The 23107-nt window shown below is 56.5% G+C and overlaps 2 protein-coding genes across 4 annotated transcripts in view; one reads left to right on the forward strand and one right to left on the reverse strand.

Annotated features, from left to right (window-relative positions):
* The first annotated feature begins 528 nt into the window (after positions 1 to 528).
* BRF2 (BRF2 general transcription factor IIIB subunit) lies at positions 529 to 6308 on the forward strand. Its single transcript, XM_010348701.3, has 4 exons — positions 529 to 805; positions 1807 to 1866; positions 2774 to 3095; positions 4839 to 6308. The coding sequence occupies exons 1-4, from the start codon at positions 652 to 654 to the stop codon at positions 5560 to 5562; spliced, it is 1260 nt and encodes a 419-aa protein (XP_010347003.1). The 5' UTR covers positions 529 to 651; the 3' UTR covers positions 5563 to 6308.
* Positions 6081 to 23107, reverse strand: part of ADGRA2 (adhesion G protein-coupled receptor A2) — a 45991-nt gene continuing 28964 nt past the window's right edge. The window contains exons 3-19 of one of the 3 annotated variants that reach the window (XM_039463368.2): positions 20598 to 20669; positions 20242 to 20313; positions 20015 to 20086; positions 19559 to 19722; positions 18933 to 19146; positions 18259 to 18423; positions 16585 to 16783; positions 15998 to 16147; positions 15713 to 15874; positions 14397 to 14621; positions 14028 to 14244; positions 11989 to 12197; positions 10884 to 11011; positions 10389 to 10512; positions 9750 to 9895; positions 9181 to 9270; positions 6081 to 8945 (exon numbers count right to left, since the gene is read on the reverse strand). In XM_039463368.2, coding sequence (XP_039319302.1) covers positions 7676 to 8945; positions 9181 to 9270; positions 9750 to 9895; positions 10389 to 10512; positions 10884 to 11011; positions 11989 to 12197; positions 14028 to 14244; positions 14397 to 14621; positions 15713 to 15874; positions 15998 to 16147; positions 16585 to 16783; positions 18259 to 18423; positions 18933 to 19146; positions 19559 to 19722; positions 20015 to 20086; positions 20242 to 20313; positions 20598 to 20669 — 3679 coding nt within the window. In that variant the 3' untranslated portion in view covers positions 6081 to 7675. Of the gene's footprint in view, positions 8946 to 9180; positions 9271 to 9749; positions 9896 to 10388; positions 10513 to 10883; positions 11012 to 11988; positions 12198 to 14027; positions 14245 to 14396; positions 14622 to 15712; positions 15875 to 15997; positions 16148 to 16584; positions 16784 to 18258; positions 18424 to 18932; positions 19147 to 19558; positions 19723 to 20014; positions 20087 to 20241; positions 20314 to 20597; positions 20670 to 23107 lie in introns of those variants that run through there. The other 2 variants (XM_074383870.1, XM_074383871.1) reach the window with 2 other exon arrangements.

Here is a 23107-nt window from a genome sequence, read left to right on the forward strand (position 1 = left end):
TGGCGCGCGCCTGTAGTCCCAGCTACTGGGGAGGCTGAGGCAGGACAATCGCTTGAAACTGGGAGGTGGAGGTTGCAGTGAACCGAAATGGCGCCACTGCACTCCAGCGTGGCGACAGAGTGAAACTCCGTCTCAAAAAAAAAAAAAAAAAGGCAGCTTGGGAAAGGAGAGCACAATTTCCTGCTCTGTCTCCACTACTCTCCCCTCAAAAAATGTACTTTCTTCTACGGCCAAATTCAACATTCATTACCAACCTGTGATTCCACTAGGACTTTAAAAGGAGGATTGTTGTTAATTGGGACAACAATCTCCTGTCTGTTATAAGTGTCCATGTAGGTAGACACGTACCCAAATTCAACCCCTAGTCTGGGCCCAAACACAAACTGCAGAGAGTTTAGAAACCAGAAAGACACACTTCAGACCAGGAACCTCCCCTCCTAGCTCACGTTTCTACCCGAGCCCGCGGAGGAACAGACAGGAAGTGGCGCGCAGCCGCTCAGCGGTGGGAACGGCCTATCCCGCCGTCGCGCTGGCCGGAAGACTAGGGCGCAACCCTTAGAAGTGTCCGTTCCTACTTTTTGCTGTCGCGCAGTTGCTTTTGCAAACGCAGCAGTCTCCGAAGGGTTCCGCGGCTTTGGGGCCGGTTTTGAGATGCCAGGCAGAGGCCGCTGCCCCGACTGCGGCTCTACGGAGCTCGTGGAAGACTCGCACTATTCGCAGAGCCAGCTGGTGTGCTCGGACTGCGGCTGCGTCGTCACCGAGGGGGTCCTTACCACTACCTTCAGCGACGAGGGCAACCTCCGAGGTACTGTGGCCCTGGGGACAGCCTGGGGCGGTGGAGGGATTAACATCAGATTCCTTTTGTCTCCCCGCTCCCCCTCTCCCCCCGCCCATACTGCTAACTGTAACTGGAATGCGCACGCTTAATATGAGAGAAAACGACCTAAAGTAAGCGAGAGAGCTGAAGGAGACGGGTACTGTCATTGATCTGTGTTTCCCTAGCACTTAGTATCTGGCATATACGGTGCCTATAATAAATGTTGAATAAGTGAAGCAGAAACAAAAGTTCTACTCATCTTGCCATGTCTGGTCATGGTGGAAGGATTGCCTGTCGCCTAGTTCTTTATGATTATAGCATGTGTTATGACCCTGAAATAGCTTTAAGCACAAACTAGCACATCACTTTTTTTCTTTGCTTTCCAAGTTTCTGACCAGTGCGGCCCTCAAAAATCTGCAGCCATCTTCTGGGTGGAGTGGCTTACGCCTGTAATCCTAGCGCTTTGGGAGGTAGAGCAGAGAGGATTGTTTGAGCTGGGGAGTTCGAGACCAGCCTGGGCAACGTAACGAAACAAATGCCTTGAAAAAAAAAAAAAATTAACAATTGGCCAGGTGTGGTGGCATACACCTGTAACACCAGCTATCCAGGAGTCTGAGGCAGGAGGATTGCTTGAGCCTGGGAGTTGAAGGCTGCCATGAGCTATGATTGCACCACTGCCTGGGCTATAGAGGGAAAACTCCTTCTTAACAAACAACAAAAAAGTCTACTCCTAGGAAAATTGTATGGAATGTACTGGAAGGATGACTTGGAATTTGGAACACATGGAGCTCCTTTAGTGTAGTCCTAACCTTTCCCAGTCTCTCTGTATCTGGAATTGCTTGTAGACATAGAAAACTAGATGGGGCCTTTAATTGTGCAGCAGCAGATGCTCAATGATTTGAAGTCTGTGTCCTGGTTTTGTGTGGTGGGAGGGCAGGGTTCTGATGAATAAAGGCCAAGCACACTCTTTGTTGTTTATTATCTTACAGAGGTAACATATTCCCGAAGCACAGGGGAAAACGAACAAGTTAGTCGCAGCCAGCAACGAGGTGAGAACTGACCTTTTATGACACAGTGGTTTTAAAAAAAAACTATCCTAGGCCAGGCGCTGTGGCCCATGCCTATAATCCCAGCACTTTGAGAGGCCAAGGTGGTGGGTCACCTGAGGTCAGGAGTTCGAGACCAGCCTAGCCAACATGATGAAACCTTGTCTCTACTAAAAATAGAAAAATTAGCCTGGCTTGGTGGCATCCGCCTGTAATCCCAGCGACTTGGGAGGCTGAGGCAGGAGAATTGCTAGAACCTGGGAGGCAGCGGCTGCAGTGAGCCGAGATCATGCCCTGCACTCCAGCCTGGGTGATAGACCAAGACTCCATCTTCAAAAAAAAAAAAAAGAAAGAAAATTGTCCTGGTGGTGGCCTAGCCTTGCTCTTCGCTTTTCCTGTTTTCAGCATTGCTGGTATGAGGTAGAGTAGAAGCGAATGGCAGTTAGGAATTTAAAATGGCAATGGTGGCTCACACCTATAGTCCGAGCACTTTTGGAGATCGAGACTGGCAAATCTGGGTGACTGAGTCAGGCTCCATTTCAGAAAAATAAATAAAATAAAATAAAATGGGATGGTTCTGATAAGGCAGCAATTCAGTATAAGGTTTGGGTTTGATCAGATGTATGTTTGAGGTAACCTCAAAGAACCTGTTTAAAACTTTGGCTTGGCCCTGAATCAAACCAGCCTCCAAAAACTAGTAGGTTGAAATGTGACTTCTTTACAGAAATGTTTTTGTGTCTTTAGAATGATCGTACCAAGTGTCATTCCTGTTTATGCAGAAAGGTACATAATTTGTGCATCTGATATCTGAGGCAAGTTTAGCAGATCTAAGTAAGTCCTAGCAGAATGTTCTAGGAACTGCATGATAGCTCCTTTGACCCCTCTCACTCTTCCCGTGGGTTTTTTCTAGGTCTCCGCCGAGTGAGAGACCTTTGTCGAGTTCTGCAGTTGCCACCAACATTTGAGGACACCGCGGTTGCCTACTACCAACAGGCATACCGGCATGCTGGCATCCGAGCTGCCAGGCTGCAAAAGAAGGAGGTGTTGGTTGGGTGCTGTGTCTTAATCACCTGTCGACAGCATAACTGGCCCCTAACCATGGGAGCCATCTGCACGCTGTTATATGCAGATTTGGATGTATTTTCTAGCACGTACATGCAGATAGTGAAGCTCCTGGGACTGGATGTGCCATCTCTGAGCTTGGCAGAACTGGTGAAGACCTATTGCAGCAGGTACCTTCCTGGTGGGAGACAGTGGTATGGGGTGGGTCCTTAGACCTGAGTTCTTTGACCTTTGGTCATCTCTCTTTTTGTTTCTTTTGAGGCGGAACCTCGCTTTTGTCACCCAGGCTGGAGTGCAGTGGCATGATTTCAGCTCACTGCAACCTCTGCCTCGTGGGTTCAAGCTGTTCTCCTGCCTCAGCCTCCCAAGTAGCTGGGATTACAAGTGCCTGCCACCACACTGTATTTTTTTTATTTTTTAGTAGAGATGGAGTTTCACTATGTTGACCAGGCTGATCTCGAACAGCCCTATGGGGGCGCCATTGTTTGTAGGACTAGCCTTAGGGCCTGACTAGATTCTGCCCTCCCCCCCCCCTTCCACCTGCCAGCTCCCTCTACTTCCTCAGTTCACCTGACCTCAGGTGGTCCACCTGCCTCAGCCTCGCAAAGTGCTGGGATAACAGGCATGAGCCACCGCTCCTGGCCTTGGCCATCTTTTTTTGACCAAAGCCCATGTAAAAAGATGTGGGAGAAAGATCTTTAGTTTATACTTGTACTAATAAGGTTAATATTGTTTTACCTGTTTAGAATGCTATAATTTTTTTTTTTTTTTTTTTTGAGTCCATGTCTTGCTGTGTCGCCCAGGCCTGGAGTGCAGTGGCATGATTTCAGCTCACTGCAACCTCCGCCACCTGGGTTCAAGTGATTTTCGTGCTTCAGCCTCCCACGTAGCTGAGACTTCAGGTGCATGCCACCACACCTGGCTAATTTTTGTGTTTTTAGTAGAAATGGGGTTTCACCGTGTTGCCCAGGCTGGTCTTGAACTCCTGGGCTTAAGCGATCCACCCATTTCAGCCTCTCAAAGTGCTTGGATTACAACCATAAGCTACTGTGCCCCGCCAAAGAATGCTATAATTTTCAAACCTCTTTGCCCTCACAGCAACCCAATGATGTGGGAAAAGTAGGTCTGAGCCTTGGCACAGGGCTGCTGAGTTGTGCCACTCATGTGCTGTGTGCATGGCAGTTCCTAGAGTTGTGCTGTTCCAGGGCCCGTGTGGCTGAATGCCCAGCTCTGCCTCAGCAGGATCATCTGCATAGGAAGCCGAAAGGATATCAGTTAATGACAGAACTGGGCTTGGAAGCCAAGCCTTTTCTAGTTTTTTTTTAAAGACAAGGTCTCACTCTTGTCACCCAGCCTGGAGTGTGGTGGTGCCATTCTAGCTCACTGTAGCCTGGAACTCCTGGGCTCAAGTGATCTGCCTGCCTCAGCCCCCCAAAGTGCTGGTATTACAGGTGTGAGCCACCACGCCCAGCAACCCTTTTCTCGTTTGAAGTAGCTGTGTTCTTTTCTTTTTTCTGACAAATAATGTTGAAAGCAGAGGCTGTTGGTGTCAAATAGCCTTGTATTTGAAACTTGGTTACTGCATGGCTGGATGAACTGTGGGCGAGTTTTTCAGCTATACATGCGCGTAAGATGGTGCATGTACCTGTAGATCACATGAGAACATTGTAAAGCACTCAGAATAATGGCGACTGGGAGGCACTCAGTAAACGTTCACGCTCTCATGCATTCCTCCACCTTCCCCTAACAAGTGGAAGACACCCTCTTTTCTCACTGCTTTTTAAACTTGCTGCCCAGTGAGCTTGAGTATTCCTGAGGGCAGAATAGCTTCCCTGTCCTGAGTGCGCTGCCTTTCCTCACTGTGGGAGAGCAGCCCCCATATCATTAAGATCCAACCCTCATTTTGGTTTCAGCTTCAAACTGTTCCAAGCTTCGCCTTCTGTGCCAGCCAAATACGTGGAAGACAAAGAGAAGATGCTGTCTCGAACACTGCAGTTGGTGGAGCTGGCGAGTGAGACGTGGCTGGTGACCGGGCGGCATCCCTTGCCCGTCATCACTGCTGCAACTTTCCTGGCTTGGCAGTCACTGCAGCCTGCATATCGGCTGTCATGCTCCCTTGCTCGATTTTGTAAATTGGCAAATGTGGACCTGCCCTACCCCGCATCCTCCCGCCTGCAGGAGCTGCTGGCTGTGCTGCTGCGGATGGCTGAGCACCTGGCCTGGTTACGGGTTCTGAGACTTGACAAACGGTCTGTGGTGAAGCACATTGGTGACCTTCTCCAGCACCGCCACTCACTGGTCCGCTCGGCCTTTCGGGATGGGGCAGCAGAAGTGGAGACCCTAGAGAAGGAGCCGCCGGGGCAGGGACAGGGGCAGGGAGAAGGGGAAGTGGGGAATAATTCCTTAGGTTTGCTCCAGGGGAAGCGACCGGCCAGTCCTGCCCTTCTCCTCCCACCCTGCATGTTGAAGCCCCCGAAGCGGACCTGCCCTGCACCCCCCGTCTCCACCGTCACTGGAGATGAGGACATTTCTGATAGTGAAATAGAACAGTATTTGCGTACCCCTCAGGAAGTTAGGGACTTTCAGAGAGCCCAGGCTGCTAGACAGGCTGCCCCGAGTGTCGCTAACCCTCCCTGAGGCACATCCATTTGGGGCACTTCATCCCATTCTGATAGCAGCTTGGAAACCTGTCATAGCCGAGGATGGAAGTATACATGGGTCCATAGGTATTGCCTTTCTTATCTGAAGGAACCAAGAGGGGCTCTGCCATTTGTTGCACCCTGGGTCCTGGAGTAAGGTCAGGGGTGCAGGGATGATTAATATAGTTAGGAGAGACTCACATCCCTTGGTGCAGGAGAGCAAGTTACATATGTCCGTGTTCTGTGAGATGGCTTTCCTCATAGATGGTTGGGGAAATGCCAGGCTCTTTGCTGCAGGTTTGAATTGGACACACTGCTGCTGCTGCTGCTGCAGGCCTGAGGGGACTTTCCTCTGCTTGTGGAGCGGTTGATGTTCCCAGCAGTATCAACCCCTAGAAGAGCAGGAACTGGGGATTTCCTGGCCCTCTGTCCATTCACAGGCAGTGGGTTTGTGTGTATGGTGTCATGAGAGCCCCTACCTCCTAACAAGGACAGTGGGTGGACTAAGGCAGTAGCTCAAAGGGCTTGGCAAAATTTTAATATATTAAAACAAGAGGCATCTGCTAGAAAACATTCTATTGTATAAAACCCGAGCTCTTAAAAACATGTTTTCTTTGGCACTTTCATTCCCTCCCTCCCTTCTCCCCAGCGTATTGCAAAAAGCTCTCCAGTGCTAAGGCATTGGCAGGGTATGTAAACAGCCAGCATATGTGGAAGAATAATACAAAGCTTTTTTCCTTCTAATATGTCTGTGCAGCAAGCATAAATAACAGGACCCGTCCCAAGGAGTGTGTGTGGGTTTTCCCCTCCTGTGTCCTCTGTCGCCTTGGTGATCAGGCCAGGGTGATAAAAAAGACTGGGAGGAAATCTAGGCCAGACCTGGATTTCTTGCTCTCTCTCCCCAAGACCCAGGGTTCCCTCAGTTTCGTCATGTAGTAAGATGCTGGTGGTTGGTTTTAGGTTGGGGAAAAGATGGGTGCTGGTGTTTAAAAGTAGTAAAAGCATAGGCCCCTCCTGGTCTGCAGGGACCCCAGCCACTGCCTCTGGGGTGGGGTTGGGCTCCTGGGAGCTAGGAACCTGGTTTGACATTTTGTAGGTTTCTCTACCATGGAGCTGGAGATCAAATGATTCGGATAGTTCTTCCATCTGGCCTCATGGAGGCAAGGAAGTGTTCTTCCTTAGTCCTTTGGTGTTGTAAGACTGACACTGGGGCGATGGGTCTTGTAACTGAGAAGTAAGCTTCTCCAAACACTACCTGCAGCTTTATGGGCACGCCATTGTTGACAGGACTAGCATTAGGGCCTGACTAGATTCTGCCCCAGTTGCACCTGCCAGCCTCCTGTACTCCGCTCAGTACCCACAGGCACCTGGCAGTCAGCTGTTGAGGTGCAGGGCCTCGGCTTTGTCCCAGTGTGCCACCTCTGAGCCCTGCTGTCTGGTTGAAGTACCACTTCTGTGGGAATGGTGGCTTTGTTCCTAGTCGTGTGGGTTCCCCCTCCGCTCACCCAGGACTCATTGATCTCTAGAGCTGCCTTTCACAGAGCCCCGCCCTCCCCTCTTGCATAGTTGATCTGAAAAGCAGCACCTTGTGATTTCACATCACCTGCTTCATGTGCTGGGCTGGCTCTCCTGCCAGCCAAACCCGGGAGGAAAAGGGGCCTAGGATCTAGGCAGGGGCTGGGCTGACTTCAGGAGAGGGCCGGGAGGAAAGAGCACAGTTCACGCTCTCACCTGCTTCCCTGGTGAGGCTGATGGCCCCCAGTGAGGCCGCAGGGACAGTGGGTGCGGGTGGGAGGACTTGGGGAGGGCCCACCTGGGCTGTGCTGTGCCTCCAAGCTCTTGTGGGTGACCCCACAGACGGAGGCCTTCCCTCTTGCTGGCAGGGCACCGACTGTCCAGACTGTCCCAGGCTGGACGGAAATGTATTACGCATGTTTCTGGGATTGTCTGTCGCTACCCCAGAGGGGTGCCCTCTAGGCAAGTGGGGAACATCTGCCTATCGGATCCTCCGCCTCCACCCAGCTGACTACCGAGACGCCTTGGAGGACCCCGAAAAGCGGGAGAACGAGGCGCATGGCCAGCCCGTCTACCGCGTCGCCCCCTCCCCAGCCCTAGACGGTGGTCTCGCTCTTCCAGAGTCCGGTCTTCATGCAGCCAGCTGCCGATTCCGCGCCCGTCACGGTGACGTCATCGTACTTGCCCCCCTTGGGGGCGCCGTTCAGGCTGGCTGCGTTGAGCGGGTACGAGCGGCGCTTGCTCTCCTTCTCCGGCACGCCGCTGCCCTTGAGGCTGTCGCGACTGGCGCTGCGGTGCTGGCCTGGCCGGCCCGCCTCGGGAAGCGGCGCGGCGCTGGTGTCGCTGCCCTCGGACGGCGTGAGCATGGGCTCGCCCTCCAGCTGCAGGCCAGCGCCTGGGCTGTTGCGGCTGCTGCCAGGGTAGCTGTCGGTGGGGCTGTTGTGCAGGCTGCCACTCTCGCTGGACAGCAGCTCGGGCGCCCCCGCCGCGCCCCCGCGCAGGGCCTTGAGCCGATTCTTTCCGCCGGCCTCCCCAGCACGGTGCCCCTTGGCCCGGCTCTTGTGCGCCCGACGCCCGTGATGCATGTTGTTGTGATGGCGGGTGGCAAGGCTCCCCCGGGGGCCCATGGGCTCCGGCTCTCCTTCCCCGCGGGCCACCGCCCCTGGCTCACACACCTGACTCTGGGCCAGCTGCAGGTTGGTGAGCTTGCAGGGGCCCAGAGCCAGCGCGTGGCCGCTGCTGCTGCCGCTCGGGGAGGACTTGAGGGAGGGGGGCCCCTCCCCGAACACCGGGGAACCGTCCTCTGCGGTGGTGGGCAGGGCCCGGGGTAGGACATGGGGGGCCGAGAGTGAGGCAGAGGGGCAGCAGGCGCGCCATGATGCTCTCACGTCCCTCCGCCTGGCACAGTGGTGGGTGAAGACAAAGAGGCCCAGGGCAGAGGCTGCCACCCCGTACAGGCAGCTGCACACCACCCTGGGCAGCCAGCGCTGGGACACAGCCAGAGCCCCGCAGGCCCACATGGCCAGGTACAGGAAGTGCGTGGTTACCAGTGCCCCTAGCTGGACTCCTGGAGAATAGAGGCTGTCACCATCCTCCGGGGGCCCGGGCGTCCCCACTCGCGTGCTCCCAGTAGCCAGAAGGGAACCTGAGTCACTCAGGAGGGGGCCGCTGCCCCTGAGCCTGGCAGAACCCCTCAGCTCCTCCCCTGCCTCCAAGGAGCCTCTGCTGTTGCCTGCCTTGGGGCTCTGTGCCAGAGGGCCCCGTAAGCGCAGCCCTGTACACAGGAAATAGATCCAGGTGATGAGCAGAATCAAAGCCACTGGGATGTAGAAGGCACCAAGGCTTGGACGCCACACCAGCCAGCAGCTGCAGGAGACACAGGAGCAGTAATGAGGACAGGGGGCATGGCCAGGGTAGGGCCAGGGGCTGGGGTGGTTGGGGAAGACGGGATATGATGAGTGCTGAGGCAAGAACAGGTTGGTCAGCATGTATGGGCTTGGGTTGGGTTACTGCTGGGTGTAACTATAGGTGGCCCTGCCAGTGGAGCAGAAGGCATTGGTGTTAGGTAGGTGGCCTTGGGGCAGGACGGAGCGGTGCTTACTAGGGGGTGTGGTCCCGGTAGTTGTGGATGTTGACGGCAGCTGTGATGCCACAGATGATGAGTGGAATCCCTCCAGCGATCAAATAGAACCTGGAGGGAATATGGGTTTGGGAGTCTGAGAGGTGGGGAAAGCGAAGGGAAGAACTGGGTGCTCAGAGCCCTTTGCTTGATGTTTCTGTCCCATCCTCTTTCTCCTTTAGTCAGAATTTTTCACCAGGGATGCAAGGTCCCTGCAGGGACTATTTGGACTTGGCCATGACTGTTCTAAGGGGCAGAGGCCAGAAAAATTGCTCTCTCACCCTCAATGGTGCAGAAGTCAGGGGTGCCACTCAGGTTCCCCGGTTCCTTGCCATGACATTTGGAGTCACCTCCTTCTCTGGCCTTGTCATACCCCAGAAGCCTGCTGGACGCCCCCAGTGCATGTTGTGACCTGCTGAGTCTAGGACCTAGCCTCTCCTGTCTTTGGAGAGTGATCTCCCAGGGGCCTTGGACCCACCCTGGGAGGTTTCCTACACAGTTTCCTACACAGATTCCCTCCCCCACTGCAAACTGGAATTGAAAGTAGGTACCGGAGCATAGGACGGGGAGCGGGCAGGGCAGGGTCCCCTTCTTGCGGAGGGGGTGCTTTCCAGGTGAGCTCCTTGTGGAGCACTCGTGCCTTCATGCCCATCCAGAGCAGCGTGGACAGGGAGGAGTAGTGCAGGGTGATGCCCACCTGTGGGGTCGAGGCAGGGAGGCTGGGGAACGGGGGGCTACAACTGGGTCCTCCCAGAACCTCATACCTGCAGGTGTCCTCCCAGGCTTCCAGTCCCCAGTCCCCGGCTCTTTCACTTTACCCAGCCTACTCCCCATATACTCCCCAAGCTTCCACCCCGGCTGCCACCCTGTGCCTCCACCTCAGCGTTCTCTCCCACCGCAGGGCTTCCCCATGACCCTGACATGGCTATCCGGCTGATCCCCCACCTCTCCACCACTGCAGGTCCCTACTCTCCACCTTGAAGCCCACCTCCCATTCTCTCTGATCTGGTTCTTACCACTCCCTTCTCTCACTCTCCACGCCCCCCTACCCCTGCCTTCCAAGGCTGCCACAGAGGAAGCTATGGAGCCGTGGCCTGTGAGCCTTCTTCTGCCAGCGCATCTCCCTACTGTATGCCTAGCTGCCAGCACTCATCTTGGGGCACCACCCCCGAGCCCCTGCTCCTGCCTACCGCCTGGCAGACCATCTGGTAGTTGGTGAGTGTGATGCCCCCTGCAAAGACGGCGGAGGTCATGGCCATGTGGAAGCACAGGTTCAGCAGCATGTGCCAGCCCTTCCGGGACACACGGATGGAACTGCCCAGAAACAGTCTCAGATTAATGCCCACCCCCCAACCTAGGGTCAGGCTCATGGGGTCTCAAGGCCATTGGGAGAGCCACGAGGGGCAGGCAGATATCTGCGTGTATGCATGGGTGGGAATGTGACAGATGCCACAGGGCAGGGAGTCCTTAACCTCTCAAAGTGATTCCAATCCCAGAACCCTCCAATGGGTGAGAGACAGAAAGTTATGTGAACCCACCTAGGAAAAAAACTCTGCCAAGTCCTCAGTGAGCCCACCCTGCACCCGCCCTGGGAGGTTCCCACACCTGCCTGGGAGTTCCTCCCTCATTGCAAAGCTGAATTCCGTGCCTGCCCACCACGCCCTCCCTCCTGCAGGAGCGCCCACCTGTGGTTGAGGATGTAGGTGATGATGGTGGCGAAAAGGCAGAGCAGCAGCAGGGCTGTGCAGGGGTATACCACGGGGTGCAGCCCTGCCCCCATGCCCCCCACCTCCCTGGGGAAGGCGCTCAGTTCCTGGGAAAGGGCAGGAAGGAGGATGTGAGGAAGGAGGATACCTCACCAGCCCCCCAGGCCAGCTTTCCTCTTCCCAGGCCCGTCAGCCTTGGTCCTGTGCTTGGTGCTTAGTGCAGGGCAGGGAGGTAAGCTTTGGGCTGTCCACTTAGGAAGCCAGCCAGATACTGCTGCCCCTTCCCTGCCTCCTGTCCCGCCTTGCTGGGGACTCTTCACACCCCCAGCCTGAAATACCAGAGATGAGAGAGGGAGCAGGTGCTGCCCGTGACCAGCAGCAGGCCTGCGGGACTGGAGAGTGGCAGTACCAGAACCCACGAGGGAGGGGTGACCAGAAAGGAGAAGGTTCCCAGATTGTCTTTTTCTACTTTAAAGCATCTGGTCTCGGCCAGGTACAGTGACTCACGCCTGTAATCCCAGCACTTTGGGATGCTGAGGCAGCAGATCATTTGAGGTCAGGAGTTTGAGAGCAGCCTGGCCAACATGGTGAAACCCCAGCTCTACTAAAAATACAAAAATTAGCTGGGCGTGGTGGCACATGCCTGTAATCCCAGCTACTTGGGAGGCTGAGGCAGGAGAAATCACTTGGACCTAGGAGGCGGAGGTCGAATTGAGCCAAGATTGTGCCACTGCACTCCAGCCTTGGTAACGAAGCAAGACTCCATCTCCATCTCAAAAAAAAAAAACAAAAAAGCAAAAACATCTGGTCTCAGGAGTGCAGGGCGTGAAAGCCAGGCTGGGAGTTCCAGATCCATCTATCTTGATAGAGGAGTGGAGGCTGGACTGCCCCATGTCCTGAAATATGGAGAGGTGTGGGAGAGGTCAGAGGGCCGTTCCCCATATCCCTCCAGTCATGAGGCCCAACGGGGCTGCTGTCCTTTTTGTATTTCTCCATGGTCCCAGGTGGTCAGAGTGCCCTCACCCCCATTTTCCATGCAGACCGTGTCCCTGCCTCCCTACCTCTTACCCTGCTGCATACCCACCATGAGCACGGCCACGTTGCCCAAGTGCTGGCAGTGCAGGGCGCTGACATTGGGCTGGCTGGAGCGGAGGTGGCAGCCCTCGGAGGTCCAGCCCCCAGACCCCCCGGGCCCCTCCTGGCTCCACCAAGCGGCCACAGGTTCGGCTCCCTCAGCCCAGTGCCGCAGCAAAACTGCCACTGGCTCCGTCAGGTTTCCCACGCCACAGCCACCTACAGGGGGAGAGGGACGTCCACACAGACACACACAGGGCGTCAGGGAGGCGGCTCAGCTGGGGCTCAGCAGCAGCAGCAGCAGCAGCAGCAGCGGCACTAGGCTCCTGCTGGGCAGGACATGGTGCTGGGCTTGGGGCATGCAGTGAGATGCCAAGGACGGCCTCAGTCTAACAGGGGACACGGAATGGGGATTTGCGAAGATGATGGTGGAAAATGTGAGCCCCAGGAGGTGGTCTGCCCTGAGTGCTGGATGAGCAGTGATGCTGTGCTCCAAGGCAGGACTTAGGATGGGGGACTCAGGCTGGGGGACTCAGGGACAAGAACACAGAAGTGCAGAGGGAGGGAGCAGAAGTCAGGTAAAGGGAGGAGGGAGGCGGATGGGATAGAGGGAGGAGGAGGAGGAGGCATTCCCAGTGGCAGAGGGGCTCTCGGAGCAGGCCCTGGGCTCCATAGACCCCTCTCCCCCCACACTCCCACAGCCCACGTGGCTGCAGACATAGGGCTTTCACCTTCCCAGGCCACCTGACTTGGCCCTCAGGTCTTGGTGGTTTTCAGGAAAGGCCTCCCTGACCTCCAGCTAGGTTGGGCTGCCCCTTGTCTTGTGCCCTCCAAAACACCTCGTGCAGCTGCTCACTTACGAGCTGCACTTAAATCACTGTACACTGCCTGTCCTCTCTGCTGAACGGTGTGTTCCTCAAGGACACAGCTGCAACTGTCTGTACACAGGTGTGTCCCAGCCCAGGCACAGTCTGGCACAAACCAGGTACTCAGTGAGTGGCCCTGGCCAGAACCCACGACCTGACTGCAGGAGTCTGTACTAGGAACAGGAAGGAACCCAGGGTGGGGCGGCAGCGCCTTCTGGCTGTGCAAAGGGGATGCCACCGCAGCTCTAGGACCCTAGAGAGCTCGTGGAGGAGGCAGACGTCCTGATGATGGAAGCGGCCCAAGACTTTGAAGGGGCTCTCTGAAGTGCACAGTGCAGTTTGCAGAAGATGAACCTAGTGACAGCACGAGGGATGAACTGAGATGGAGATGTGGGGGCCAGAGACGGGCTGATGCCAGCGACAATGGAATCGCTGACAGAAAGAAGGTAGGTGTCGGGGTCACTGGTCCTGAGGGGAGAGATGGAATGGTAAGAGGAGGGCTTCAGGTGGTCCGTCTGCTTCCTGGGTGCCAGGGCCCCAGCTGGGTGGTGAGTCAGACACTCAGTGTCTCCCACTCCCCACGAATCTGCTCATGTTGGTTTTCCTCTGCCCTGGTCTCCACCCTTCTAGTGTCTCTGGAACTCCTGATCATCCCTCAAGGCCTATCCGTGCCAGTCCCACCTCACCACAACTGCTACCTTTTCAGAATGCTTCTCGCCTGGGCTGCCTGGAATCTCCCCTACGGCTGCCCTGGGAGGTTACTTCGCCCTCTACTGCTCAGTGAGATGGGGTGGCCTCTGTGGGAGCAGAGACCATGCCGAGATGTTCTTATTCCTTCCAGCACCAATGATAGCGCTGTTTCTAGCAGGCCCCATTCAGCATTGCTTGCCTGCTTTGGGCCCACGGGGTGTGTGTGTTAGAGGGGGTTGTGCTCATAGCCCTCTTGAAACTGAACAAATCTGGGATATAAAATGCAATGTCTTCCTGAGCCTTTTCTCCTCCAAACCCTTTCTCTATGGGGTGTCTCTGCCCTCTGCCCTGCTGGGAAAAGGTGAGGGACCCAAAATCCTGTCAGTTCCACTAGGGCACAGGGGGGCTGTGGGCCAGGGAAGGGCAGGATGAAGGGGTACAGGGCAGAGACACAGGAGGCACCCCAGGTGGGGTGGGAAGTTCAGCCCCTTACTGGTTCCTGCGAAGATGACGGGGGTGGCCACGCCACGCCTCTTGCCAGGCCCGGCAGCTCCAGGGCGGGAGGTATTGCCGTGGCTGCGGAAGAGGCGGCCGTTTCGGAAGACGAGCAGTTGCAGGGTGCAGTCTGGGGGCACTGGCGGAGCCAGGGCAGCCGGAAGGGATGAGAACAGACTCGGAGGCAGCTGGATGGAGGCCAGGGCCACGCTGTTCTGGGGGGACATAGGAGCTCCTCAGAGACACCAGGACCCCCTGGAGCACTGATGTCTTGCAGCCTCCTCCTCCCACCTCTCACTGCCCCCACCAGGCACCTGTGTCTGGGTGCCTCCCATCTCCCACCACCTCCCCCTCCCCCAGCGCCCACCTTGATGTGGAAGGACGACAGAGAAACATTGGGTCTCCCGGTGGTGCAGCGGAAGCGGAGCTGCTGGTCAGCTGGGGGCTCGGGCTCAGGTAGGGGGTTCTGGCCAGCGTTTCCTGGCTGTGTGCCCAGCACCCCTCCCTCCCTCCTCTGGAAGGCTGTGCAGGTCAGGCCCACGTAGCTGTGTGGTTTGATGAGGTAGGCCTCCAATGCCACATTCCTCGCGTTCTGGGGACAGGAAGCTTGTCATCCCACCATTTGAGATGTTGGCCTTCTGCTTGGGACTGCACATACCCTCTCAACAGACCTGCTCAGGCTGTAGTCTTCCCCGTCAATCCTCAGTCTTTTCAAAGCCACCCGTCTCTCTCTCTCTCTCTCTCTCTCTCTTTTTTTTTTTTTTTTTAAGAGAAACAGGTTATTGCTGTGTCACCCAGGCTGGCATGCAGGGCACAATCATAGCTCACTGCAGCCTACAAATCCTGGGCTCAAGTGATCCTCCCACCTCAGCCTCCGGAGTAGTCAGGACTACAGACAAGTCACCATGCCCATCTAATTAAAAACATATTTTTTTGTAGAGATGGGGTTTTGCCATGTTGCCAGGCTAGTCTCAAACTCCAGGCCTCAAGTGATCCTCCTACCTTGGCCTCCCGAACAGCTGGGACGACAGGCACATGCCAACACTCCTGGCTAATTTTTGTATTTTTTTGTAGAGACTGGGTCTCTCTTTGTGGCCCAGGCTGGTCTCCAACTCCTAGCCTTGGAAGATCCTCCTGTCTTGGCCTCCCAAAGTGCTGAGATTACAGGTGGAGCCACGCCTGGCCTCTGGCTCACCTCTTAACTCTGCCAGTTCTGTTGCCCGACCAGCTGCAGAGCAGGCCCCATGTCTCACCCCTGTGCATTGCCCTAAGGGCCTAGCACAGTATCTTGCATGTAGAGGATGCTGTACCATGGTTGTTAGCAGACTGGGGCCCTCACCTCCTCTCAGAGAACTTCCATTACTCACCCCATCTCCAGTGCTGTCTGCCCTGCCATCAAGCCCTCCTCCCATCCCCTCTACTCCGTTCACCTTTCCTCCTGCTTATTCCCATCAGGCTGGCCCTTTGGCTCAGTTCCCCACCACAGAGTCTGGCCTTACTCATCCAGGGTCCCTGGCCGCCTCTCTTTAGCGCTGCCCCTGACAACTTGGAAGTGAACCCCACGGCTCAGAACTTTGTCACGTCCGCTGCTCTTGCAAGCTGGGGCACAGCAGGTGCATGCCCGAGAGGGAGCACCTCCCTCCTCTGCATGCTAGGCACCCGCACCATGCTGACCCCCATTACCACTGAGATGTGCTGGGCATGGGGGCTGAGGGCAGCCCCCCCAATTCGCTCCAGGGCACCCACGATGCGGCTGCAGGCCTTGTCCTCGCGCTGGGCCAGCCACAGCAGGTGTTCGTCCACCAGCATCAGGTTGCTGGCCATGTCCACCATTACCTCCACCAGCTGGAGGGGACACAGGAATTGCTAAGGGCAGGGGCCGGGCTTGGGACCTGGGGCTAGGATGAGAGACTTGAGCAAATGCGGGATGCGGGCATTCTGCGATCTCCAGAAGTCCAACTGTCTCACCTCTTTGATCTGGTCGACATAACCCAAAAATTTCTGGATCATCTGAGCCACATAGACTACATCCATCATGTCTGAAAAGCTGGCGGCCTCGGCTGTGTACACGCGCAGCTGGTGAGCCAGCGTCAGCGCGTTAGACGCGTTGATGGGCATCTGGGGATTGTGGGAAAAGAGAGGATCATCCTGCCTGTTCCTTCTGCCCCCGAACTGCCCCTGAGGACTCTCTGCTCTGTGCCAGTTCTCAGTGCCTGGGGACAGGAGTCCAGACCGCCTGCTAGGTCTCATCAAGCTAGGAGGGCAGAGGAGGCTAAGAGCATCACAGCCTAAGGCTGCCACTGCCAGCACCCCCGCTGTAAGGACAGTGGGACTCTGCCTTTAGTGTTGGTGAGTAAAGGGGCATGAGGTGGCCGGATGGGACAGAGGCCTGGCGTCTTTCCCCACTGTGGCCAATGGGTCTGAATCCCCTGGCAGAGGGTGGCTCCTGGCTCTCCACAGGCAGGGACGGGAGGTACAGCCCAGCGGCCCAGAGGCCGGGCTACCCTTGCCTGTTAGGTTGGCTTCTCCCTTCCCCATGTCCCTGAGCTCCTCACCAGCACGAAGGTGTACAGCACCCTGGTGATGTCGTTGGTGTAGAGACAGTGAGAGTAGTCCCCTGGCTCCCAGCGGCCGGTGCGGTCACACCGGCGGGAGGCTCGGGTGCCCGGGGCGCCCCCACTCAGGGGCACTGAGGTGAAGGGATACTGCAGGCAGGACTGGTAGGCTGTGATGCCAGCCAGAGTTCTGGGCCACCTGGGGGCAAAGGCGGGAAGTTGCCGATGACCCAGACTTCTCAGGACAACGGTCCCTCCCCTGACTTTAGTGTGAGGCCTGACTCCTCGGGGGCTTGGGGAAGGATTGAGGAGTGGGGTTCAGACCAGCCTTCCAGGGCTTCCCAAGTTCCACTCTCTTTGTTCTGACTGGGCTGTCACAGTTGAAAGAGGGCTGGACTTTAGAGTTCTGAGTTCAAGTTCAAGTCCTGCCACTTATTTGCTGTGGCTTCCGCCAAGGCATTTATCCTTTCTGGGCCTCTGTATTCTCAGCCATACAATGGGGAGAATAATAGCTTCGCTGCATAACAGAGAGAGTCACTGGGATCTGAAAAGGTGATACTCTTTGTGGGCGAGCTTTTGCAAACTATGACTCTAAGGAAGCAAAGAAAAGCCTTTTTGTGGCCAGGTGCAGTGACTCACGCCTGTAATCCCAGCACTTTGGGAGGCTGAGGCGGGAGGATTGCTTAAACCCAGGAGTTTGAGACCAGCCCAGGCAACAAAGTGAGACTCTGTCTCTACAGAAAACAATACAATAAACTTGGCATAGTGGGCTGGGCCTGTAGTCCCAGCTCTTCTGGAGGCGGCGGTGGGAGGATTGCTTGAGCCCAGGAGTTCAAGACTGCAGCGAGCTATAATTGTGCCACTGCACCAGAGCCTGGATGAAAGAGTGAGATGCTGTCTTAAAAAATATCTTGGCTGGGTGCGGTGGCTTAAGCCTGTAATCCCAGCACTTCAGGAGGCCAAGGCAGGTGGATCACTTGAGGTCAGGAGTTCAAGACCAGCCTGGTCAATATGGTGAAACCCCATCTCTACTGAAAATACAAAAATTAGCAGGGCATGGTGGCGGGCGCCTGTAATCCCAGCTACTGGGGAGGCTGAGGCAGCGAGATCACACCACTGCACTCCAGCCTGGGTAACAGAGTGAGACTCCTTCTCAAAAAAAAAAAATTCTTTTTGGGCAGCACATCTCAGATGGTAATTTGTGTTTTTGAGACTGAGTCTCACTCTTGTTGCCCAGGCTGGAGTGCAGTGGCATGATCTCGGCTCACTGTAACCTCTGCCTCCCAAGTTCAAGCAATTCTCCTGCCTCAGCCTCCTGAGTAGCTGGGATTACAGGTGCCCGCTGCCACACCTGACTAATTTTTAGTAGAGACAGGGTTTTGCCATGTTGGCCAGGCTGGTCTTGAACTCCTGGCCTCAGGTGATCCGCCCACCTCAGCCTCCCAAACTGCTGGGATTACAGGCATCAGCTACCATGCCTGGCCTCAGATGGTAATTTTATACATAAATGTATTTGATAGCAAGGCTTCAGGCTGAATGATAAAAGGAAGTGTTTCCTCCATCTTTAGGACCCAATGGAGACAGTGGATGGGGAAGCCCTGGGCACCTGTGATGTCAGGTACAAGGGTGGGGTTGGGGGCGAGGCAGCCCTCTACTGGGCTGAGCGGGCCAGACCTGAAGTCCCCACGGTTGTTGGCAACTCGCTCGGCGGGGCAGTAGGAAGCAGAGGTCTCTAGCACCACGATCTCCACCTTCTTGCTGGCGTTGCCCTGGGCCATGGACACGGAGCACTCCCACTCGCCTGAGGCCCACAGGCCGATGTGAGACAGCGTCAGCTCACTGCGGGTGGCAGGCGGGGCTGGCTGGTGAGTCACCCTCAGGCCCACCAGGTGTGAACCACGCCACCCTCCATCGGCACTGTCCTAGGGCACTAGCTGCAGGTCCTGCTTTCTTTAATGAAACAAGGGATGCAGGGACGCACTTCTTTTATTCTGACTGGCCTTATGAAACTGCTGTTTTGAGCTTCGATTTCCTCATCCTTATCATGGAGCTGATAATATCTCTCTTGCAGGTCTACTGCAGAGATTAGACCTGGTGATGTAGGTGGGAGCCACTCTATACAGTGTAAGGGCACTAAAGAGATGTCAAGTGTCATGATTTTGTTCTATCAGATGTTTATTTGTAGCCTCTACCCAGACCACTGATAACTTAGTCCCAGCTTTCCATAAATACACATGCACGTTCTCCCAGGAACACATCTGGATACAGCTCTTTTGAGGGGTGGGTGACAGGTAGGGTGGACCCCCATCCCCATGCCGAGGCCTGAGGAGGGGCAGCGGGGCTCATACCTGGTGATGAAGGTGCAGTCGTGGATGAGGCTCTCGGCCAGGAGGATGCCCGCCTGCTCGTCACCCTCCACGGGGGTGCGGTTGTGGTACCAGCGGATGCGGGTGTCGTTGCCCAGGTAGCTGGCGGAGCACTGGAAGGGCAGCCGGTCCCCCTGGAACACCACTTGGCGCAGGGACGGGATGAGGTGGTGTGTGTGCAGCTCTAGAGCCCCCTCTGTGGGAGGAGAAGCCAGGAGTGAGGCCTGAGTGCACATGCGTGTGAGGCTGCACGTGTGAGCGAGAGTCCAGCAGGATGGGGCGGTGCAGGGCGGGGCCCTCTGCCTATAGCCTGCTCCAGCTGGAAAGGAAAAGGTGTCAAGGGGAAGTCTCCAGGGAGAGCTGTTGCAAACCGGTAATGAAGGAGAGCACAGAACAGCCTTTTTGTGCTGGGCACATCTCGGATGGAGATTTATACATAAAGATGAGGTCTCCCTAAATGCAAGAGCAGGACTCGGTGTCGTGGTCTTTTGCAAATTGCAATAGAAAGGTAAAACTCTGTGGGTCTGAGGGAGAAGGCTCGTGTCTAGGCCCCAGGTTGCTGGGAGGCAGGGTCCCTGGTGGATGTGCAGTGGGGAGGCCTTGCTCACCACAGCAGAGTTGGGCCTCCTGGAGGCTGCCCAGAGCCTGGGCATGCAGGGCGCTGGGGTAGGCACAGAGGGTGTGCTCCGACAGCTGCAGGGAGCGGTTTCGGGCCCAGGGCAGCAGCCAGCGCAGGTGGCAGTCGCAGGTCAGGAACTCGGTGCCCAAGTCCCTGCAGGGTGGGCAGAGGGGTCACGGAGCAGAGCAGAGGGAGCATGGGCTCATGGGTGGCCTGGGGCCCCAGGGAGGGACAAGGCTGGAGGGGCTGGGAGGGCAAACTCGGGTCTGTGTGCATCTTCTCTGCCCTGGGCCATTGTGGTAAGTTGGGCAGGGGGGTGCATTTCAGGCACTGTCTGCTGTGCCCACTCGTGAGGCCAGCCACAGTAGTCACGATGCTGATACATCCCTCTTGGGCAGAGGAAGGGACAGGGGTCTGGGTCCTTGCGCTAGGAAGAGATACTCACACAACCTTAAGGGCTGGCAGCTCATCAAAGACCCCAGGTTGCAGACTGGAGAAGATGTTTCCAGATATGTTTCTGCAGGGGACAGAGAACAACCGAGGTGGGATTTTAGGGTCTCCCTGGGCTGGCAGAAGGGAGCAGGTGGGACATGGAAGGGTTCGGGGCCACCGCTTGCTTCCCACGCACTTCTTCCCTCTCCTCTCCTCCCTGCTTCTTGCCCCATCACTCACAGTCGAAGAAGCCTGGGGAGGCCCTGGAAGGTCTCGGAGGAGAGACAGCCAATCCGATTGTTGGAGAGATCTCTAGAGAGACACAGGCAAGCTCAGCGAGCCGGCCACACGGTAGCACGAGGGTCCACTTGTGAGGGACACATGGGTGGGACCAGGGCACATGTGTGGGGGGCAGGGTGAAAAAGGAGATGGGGTTGAGGCCAGGGCCACAGCTGGACTGGAAATGCCAGCTCTTTTGACCCCAGCCACAGCGCCAAGCAGGAAGGAGGGGTAGGTGGGGGTGGGCAAGAGGAAGGGGTGGGTGTGGGGTAGGAGGGGTGACTTTCTCCCTCAGGAGGGAAGGGCATGCCACTCACAAGCGCTTCAGCTCCCCCAGGCCTAGGAAGGCGCCGGGCTGCACTGTACTGATGACATTGTTCCTCAAGTCCCTGCAGAGGCAAGTGCACAGGCCCTCACACCTCTCCCCGCTGGGGCTGCCCCGCTCCCGGGCGCGATCCTCACTGTCATCTCAGTGTTGTTGCTGGGTTTCTCAAGGACTTCACTTCCTGCTAAACCTCTGCTCTCCTCAGCACTGGGTATGAGGTGGGATTAAAGAAACACCCCCCTCTGCTGGGGCGCGGTGGCTCAGGCCTGTAATCCCAGCACTTTGGGAGGCCGAGGTGGGTGGATTATGAGGTCAAGAGATTGAGACTATCCTGGCCAAAAATGGTAGAAACCCTATCTCTACTAAAAATACAAAAAAAATTTAGCTGGGCACGGTGGTGGGCGCCTGTAGTCCCAGCTTCTTGAGAGGCTGAGGCAGGAGATTGCTGGAATCTGGGAGGCAGAGGTTGCAGTAAGCCAAGATCGCACCACTGCACCCCAGCCTGGGTGACAGAGCAAGGCTCCATCTCAAAAACAAAACAAAACAAAACCAATTCCTGGGACAGGCCTCCTCCGCCTCCTCCCTGGCTACCATCAGGGGGCACTGGTCAGAAGGGAGAGAAGATTTGGGATTGGGAGTCAGGAGGCCTCCTTTCCTACCCCGCCCACCTCCAAGCTGCCCTGAAGGTCGCAGGGGCTGCCCTGGGAAGCATTTGAAAATAGGTGTCATGGTCTTTTGTAAATTGCTATACAAAGGTAGAAGCTTCTTGAGCCTAGCCACTGCGGGCAGGGGAGGGGGCGCATGGCAGGCGTAGTTTTTTTGTTTTGTTTTTGAGGCAGGGTCTCTCTGTCACCCAGGCTGGAGTGCAGTGGTGTGATCATGGTTCATTGTAACCTCAAATTCCTGGGCCCAAGCCATCCTTCAACCTCAGCTTCCCAAGCAACTGGCACCACAGGTGTGTGCCACACACCCGGCTAATTAAAAAAACTTTTTTTTTTTTTTTTTTTTTTGTGGTAGAGACAGGGTCCCACTATATTGCCCAGGCTGGTCTTGAACTCCTGGGCTCAAGTGATCCTCCCGCCTCGGCCTCCCAAAGCGCTGGGGTTACAGGTGTGAGCCACCACGCCCGGCCAAGGGAGGCGTTTTTGTGGCTATTTTATCCCTGTGCCCCTCTCTGTCTGACAGGCAAGGAGACAGGTCAGTTGGCTGGCGGACACCCAGCTGAACTCTGCCTGGCTCCTTTCCAGGACAGAGGTATAAGTCTTGATGTCCAGCCTCCTCCTTCAGATGAGGAAGCCAGTGAGGTGACATCTTGTTCAAGGTCCTCAGTCCTGTCTTCTCCATGGGTCTCTGCAGGAGCCCATAGTGCGGAGACAGGACAGAAGGGCTGTGACCCCCCAGGGATCCCAGGGGCCAGGCCCGGCCTGGAGGAGTGAGCGGCAGGTGAGTCCTCACGGCAGCTTCCAGCCCTGAGTCTGCAGCTCAGATTCAACCCTGGCCAGGGCACAACTCTCCGCCCGCTCCCTCACCTGCTCCCGGGGCTGCAGGGACAGTGCTGAAGGGACAGTGCCTGCCCACAGGGGACCTGCTGGGTACCTGCCTGCTCCAACCCCACACCTGCCAGGTCCTTGCGGCAGGCAGGAGGCAGGACCACAGAAGACCGAGGTGGGTGTCAGCTCATTAGCCTTCTCCCTCACGCTGTCCTCTGTGCCCAGCACAGCCAGGGTACAGGTGCCTAGAAGGCAGGGTGGCGAGGCCAGCTGCCCACCTGCTCAAAGGCCACCTGGCTCTTTCCTAAGCTAAATGGGACAGGCTTCAGGTCCACAGAGCTCACGGGGCTCATGGCCCAGCCGGCCTTCCTGTCCTGGGGCCTGAGATGGAGGCAGAGGCCTCTTGGCTCGCACCCAGTGGCAGGAGATTGTGAGGCAGCAGGCAAGGGTGGGGGCCCCGGAACAGCCCACGTGTCTGAAGGGGCTGTGGTAGGAAGACAGGAGACCCACGGAGATGTCTGGAGTCCACCTGTTTTCCCAGGCCCTGTCACACCTCAGTGCAGATGGAGGAGGGGTCAGGGATGGGGGGCTGAGGGGGCTCTTGGCCCTGCCCAGCACAGCAGCATCCAAGTCTCTGGAGTACCGGGCAGGAGGGGGTTAACCAAGCGGGCTGACCGCTGGGAGGAGAGGAAATGGGTGTTCAGGACAGGGAGGTCCTGTCCCACCAGGGGTCCTGTTTGTGCGCAGTCCTGGTTGGGGAGAGAAACACCCTGCACAGCCCTTCCCACGGCCAGGGGAGCCCTCGCCTTCAGCTCCTTCTCATAGGAGGGACTTGAACGACCCAGCCGGCCTCCATGACCCTGAGTCCCTGGAGAAGGAAGGGAAGGCCACCAGAAGGGGCTAGTTCCCTAGAGGAGGGACAGCTTCCATGCTGGGGTGTGCTGGGAGGTGCCCCCGGTGGGGCGCAGGCATGGACTGTGCCAGGACACTGACCCCAGGCCCCTGGCCGAGG

Source organism: Saimiri boliviensis, chromosome 13, assembly GCF_048565385.1.
Source record: "Saimiri boliviensis isolate mSaiBol1 chromosome 13, mSaiBol1.pri, whole genome shotgun sequence".
Taxonomy (NCBI): Eukaryota; Metazoa; Chordata; class Mammalia; order Primates; family Cebidae; genus Saimiri; species Saimiri boliviensis.

Excerpts from the sequence above, each read along its gene's own strand:
- BRF2 (XM_010348701.3), top strand. The coding sequence starts at position 652 with ATGCCAGGCAGAGGCCGCTGCCCCGACTGCGGCTCTACGGAGCTCGTG. Across the intron at positions 806-1,806 it reads CGACGAGGGCAACCTCCGAG|AGGTAACATATTCCCGAAGC; the intron begins GTACTGTGGCCC and ends ATTATCTTACAG. Across the intron at positions 3,096-4,838 it reads GTGAAGACCTATTGCAGCAG|CTTCAAACTGTTCCAAGCTT; the intron begins GTACCTTCCTGG and ends TTTTGGTTTCAG.